The sequence below is a fragment of the Prunus dulcis genome, chromosome 6 (genome assembly GCF_902201215.1).
Source record: "Prunus dulcis chromosome 6, ALMONDv2, whole genome shotgun sequence".
Classification (NCBI taxonomy): Eukaryota; Viridiplantae; Streptophyta; class Magnoliopsida; order Rosales; family Rosaceae; genus Prunus; species Prunus dulcis.
This window is the reverse complement of record NC_047655.1, coordinates 22,687,353-22,691,582: the sequence shown is the minus strand read 5'-3', so window position 1 is coordinate 22,691,582 and position 4,230 is coordinate 22,687,353. Positions and strand designations below refer to the sequence as shown.

Genomic DNA, 4,230 nt, shown 5'->3' with positions numbered 1-4,230 from the left:
AAATTAAAAAAGGTTTTACAAATTTGCTAGAATTGCGCGGTAAATGGTCTGTGAGAAGAAAGGAGGAGTGAGAACAAAGTAACAGTGAGAAAGAGAGAGACAGAATTACCTGCGGTAAGGTCGTTGCCCGTTACAGTAGGGAAGTGATCAACAGATCAGATGTGTCGGAGGCAGAGCATCAGGACCTTACAGCAAGATAAAAGTCTTTGTTAAATCCGTGGGACCCAATTTGCCAAACCAAAGATGTGGGGCCCACACTAGCAAAACCCAGCTGGTCTTCTCCATATCATATTCTTTGCCACCAATCCTTGAAATGTTCTTGTCAAGATCTAATTGTTCTTTTCCCTTTACAAAGGGAAAGACATAGGAGGGCAGGTGGCCTATTGCCTGTTGCTGATACCCTTGGGAGTCTTCAAGTCTCTTAAAATCTTTTTGTTTTTTGTTTGGTGGGAAAAAGTAAGAGGAGGAGGAGGGCCATCTCACTCTCTCTCTCAAGGCAACAAGCCATTTGAGATCTGCCACTTTGTCTACAGGGTAATGCCTTGATTTGCTCATTCCTTGGTTCCCCAATTACTGGTTTTTCTTTTTGAACGCATTGTGGGCTGTTGTTGAATGCTGTGTTTTTTCATTGTAGTTCTTCTAGTTTAGGCATTGGGTTTCTAGTTTTGGGTAAAAGTAAGCAATTTTAGCATCTGGGTTTTCTGCCATTTTGATTTCAAAGCTACCCAGTTTCTAGTTGAACTTGACAATTACAGTTTTTTCAATTTCACTTCATTGTGGGTTGCTGTTGAACATTATTTTTCGTTGTAATTGTTCTACTGTTGGCATACTAATTTTGGATGAAATAAAAAAAATAATTTAACATCTAGGTTTTCTGCCAATTTGATTTGGAAGTTAACCCCAGTTGCCAGTTGGACTTGATAATTGTGAGAAATTTTCCTTTCTGATTGCTTAAATTTTACTTGCATTGAGCAGAAAACTTCTACTCATCTATGGCAATTATGTAGCTTAATTAAGTGGGTTTTCTTTTTGATTCCTTTGCTTATAAGGGTAGGAATTTCTGTACATTTTATTTTCTATAGCTTTATAAATGTTCAAACACAGGAGATTTCTTTCCTTTTCTTGTTCCCCAAGATTTTCTTCACTAATTTGAGCATTGTAAATGCTGGTTTTCTAGGGACGTGGCGTGTACGATTTCTCATATTCTCTTTTTCTTCTACTAATCTGTACAATTAGAAAGGGCATTAACATTTTTCTATGCAATTGATTTTTGGGAATTTAAACTCGACAGGGGGTTCAATTAGAGGAATGATAAGGAGATGGGGAGGAAAGGAAATTGGTTTTCTTCAGTAAAGAAGGCTCTGAGCCCCAAGTCCAAGGAGAAGAAAGAACAGGTTTGAATAATTCCCATTTGGCTAGCAGTAAGTGTGTTTTGTTATATTTTCTGTTATGAGTCTCTGATGTTTTTAGTTAACTCTTTTTCTTCAGAACTCAGATAAATTAAAAGAGAAATGGTCTGGAAAGCAAAAATACCCGGAATCCGAGTCTACCTCTTTTCAACCTGCCACATTGCCACCTCTTCCTCAACCGGAAGAGGTGAAATTGACCAATGTGGAGAATGAGCAGAATAATGATGCTTACTCTGTTGCAGTTACCACCACTACTGCAGTGGCTGAGCCTGCAGTTTATGTGGCTCCTGCAACTCAAGTGGTTGCGCAGGTCGTCAGACTCCCTACAAATACTCAGTATGCTGGAAAATCAAGGGAGGAAGTGGCAGCAATCAAGATTCAAACGGCATTTCGAGGATACCTGGTATGAGTTTATGAATTCATATCTTGGTCTTTGACATTTTTATGTTAGTGTAATATAAGTTGATGAATGGATGCTAAAACATAACCTGCAGGAAATATTTTGACACAATATGAGCTGATTTCTGAAATTTTCAGGCGAGAAGAGCATTGAGGGCTTTAAGAGGGCTGGTCAGGCTGAAGTTATTGATTGAGGGATCTGTTGTTAAACGGCAAGCCACAAATACCCTTCGATGCATGCAGACTCTATCTCGTGTGCAATCTCAGATACGTTCCAGAAGGATTAGGATGTTGGAGGAGAATCAGGCTCTCCAAAGGCAACTCCTACTAAAACATGCAAAAGAGCTTGAGACTTTGCGGGTCTGTTTTATTACTCTTATTTTGTTGTACTTTATTTGTTGGGTGTTACCAAGTCTAATTTGTTGTCATTTGGATTCATGCAATTTATTTCCCTGGTATTTGAAATCCTCTGAATATTCCACTGGCTAGGTTTTAACTTGAACCCCAAGTTCCAAAAGTTTCATTTATGAATTAAACTTAAAAGTTGGTTTCAAATTATTCCTTTTGCTGGTGGCAAATGCAAGTTAGATTTTGCATTGTTGACTCGCTGTAATTGAATGGGACAATTGCAAAGGTTGAAATCAAAGTTCAGATTCCCAAACAGTTTCTTATTTGGATCTTTATTGAGATTACTTTTCATCCAGAAGAACCTCATTTAGTCGTTTAACTCATTTTGAAAATTGGTGCAGCTTGGGGATGAATGGGATGATAGCATACAGTCAAAGGAGCAAGTTGAAGCAAACCTATTAAGCAAGCACGAGGCAGCAATGAGAAGGGAAAGAGCACTTGCCTATGCATTCTCGCATCAGGTATTGTAATCTATTATATAAATGAATTGAAAGGAGGGAGGAGTAGCTTTTGCATTTTATTCTGTGTCAAATTATGGCGTAATGATGAAAGTCTTGGGGACAAAATTCAACTAGTTATATTACTATGCTTTTTGATTATTCATGAGTTTTTTAATATACTTTTGGGTCTAACTCCTGGATCACCCCACAGAAAAACGGGAAGAATTCTACGAAATCTGTAAACCCAATGTTCATGGATCCAAGCAATCCCACCTGGGGTTGGAGCTGGTTGGAAAGGTGGATGGCTGCCCGGCCTTGGGAGAGTCGTGTCATAATGGATAAAGAAATGCAGGACGACCATGCATCAGTAAAGAGTGCAAGTCGCAGTATTTCTGCTGGAGAAATTAACAAGTCTTATGCTCGCTACCTCCTCAATTCTGATAAGCAGTCGCCAACAGCCAGTGAAAAGCCAAGCCATCCTGGATTCCGGTCCCCTTCAACTCCTTCCAGGTCAGCTTCCAAAGTAGCTCGAAAGTTAAAGCCAGCTGCAAGCCCAAGGGGTAGTAGGGTGCCGGATGATGACACAAAAAGCATGGGAAGTGTACAATCAGTTCAGTTTAGGAGGCACAGCATTGCTGGCTCATCTGTGAGGGATGATGAGAGCCTTGATAGTTCTCCATCAATTCCAAGTTACATGGTACCAACTAAATCTGCAAGAGCCAAGTCCAGGTTGCAAAGCCCGGCAGAGAAGAATGGGATCACTGAGAGGGACTTGCCCGAGTCTGCTAAGAAGCGGCTGTCCTTCTCAGCCTCCCCGGCTAGACCAAGGCGGCATTCTGGTCCACCAAAGGTGGACATCAGTCTAATTACAGAAAACAAAGTGGCCAACATTGGAGTGGAAAGCTAACTATGTTCAGCAGCAGAAGAAGAGTGGAAGAAATAAAGGTCTATTCCATCTGTGAAATGAATTGTTAATTTCTTTAATTTATTATTCCTCAAAAGTTGGTGGTGTGGGGTAAAATTAGTCCCAGGGTTTTGCCATGCTGCAAGCTATGGGAATTTGTTGTTCTTTATTTATATTTGTTTATTTGTATCTTCTATAATTATCATTGTGACAACATACCAGAACCCAATTCATAGAGAACTGATAGTGTTCTGTTGAATTTCTTGTTTTCTGGAATTGGTGAGTAATATATGTAATTTAATTTATGGATTATTGTTTATTTGATGTTGGTCACTACCCCTTAGAGCAACGCCAGCGCAAGACCCAACCCGGGGGAAAGGACCCCTAGGCGAGCCCAATCGCGCTCCAGCGTGAGAGAATGAGCCCGGGCAGCTGTTGGGTCCGAAGAGCCCGGGTAGGCCCAATGGCAAGTTCCGACTGGGCTTCAGCCCGAGTTTTGTGACGTCAGCGCTGACGTCATGCTGATGGTAACTCAATTTTTTTTTTTACCGTTGGCACGTGAATTACACGCTCCAACGGTAAAAAAAAAAATTTGATTTCCGTGCGTTGACGTTAGCCCTGACAGAATCCAAGGGGCAAGTGCCACGTGTTGGGACAGGGACGCTCCGAT

At 40.8% G+C, this 4,230-nt stretch overlaps 1 protein-coding gene across 2 annotated transcripts; it reads left to right on the top strand.

The window, feature by feature from the left end:
* The first annotated feature begins 303 nt into the window (after positions 1 to 303).
* Positions 304 to 3,877, top strand: LOC117631764 (protein IQ-DOMAIN 1-like). Of its 2 annotated transcripts, none has more exons than XM_034365057.1 (6): positions 304 to 534; positions 1,292 to 1,394; positions 1,489 to 1,812; positions 1,947 to 2,168; positions 2,558 to 2,677; positions 2,868 to 3,877. In XM_034365057.1, the coding sequence occupies exons 2-6, from the start codon at positions 1,320 to 1,322 to the stop codon at positions 3,561 to 3,563; spliced, it is 1,437 nt and encodes a 478-aa protein (XP_034220948.1). In that variant the 5' UTR covers positions 304 to 534; positions 1,292 to 1,319; the 3' UTR covers positions 3,564 to 3,877. The 2 variants fall into 2 exon arrangements, with proteins under 2 accessions (XP_034220948.1, XP_034220949.1); XM_034365058.1 differs by having other exon boundaries at positions 1,283 to 1,394.
* Positions 3,878 to 4,230: the final 353 nt, after the last annotated feature.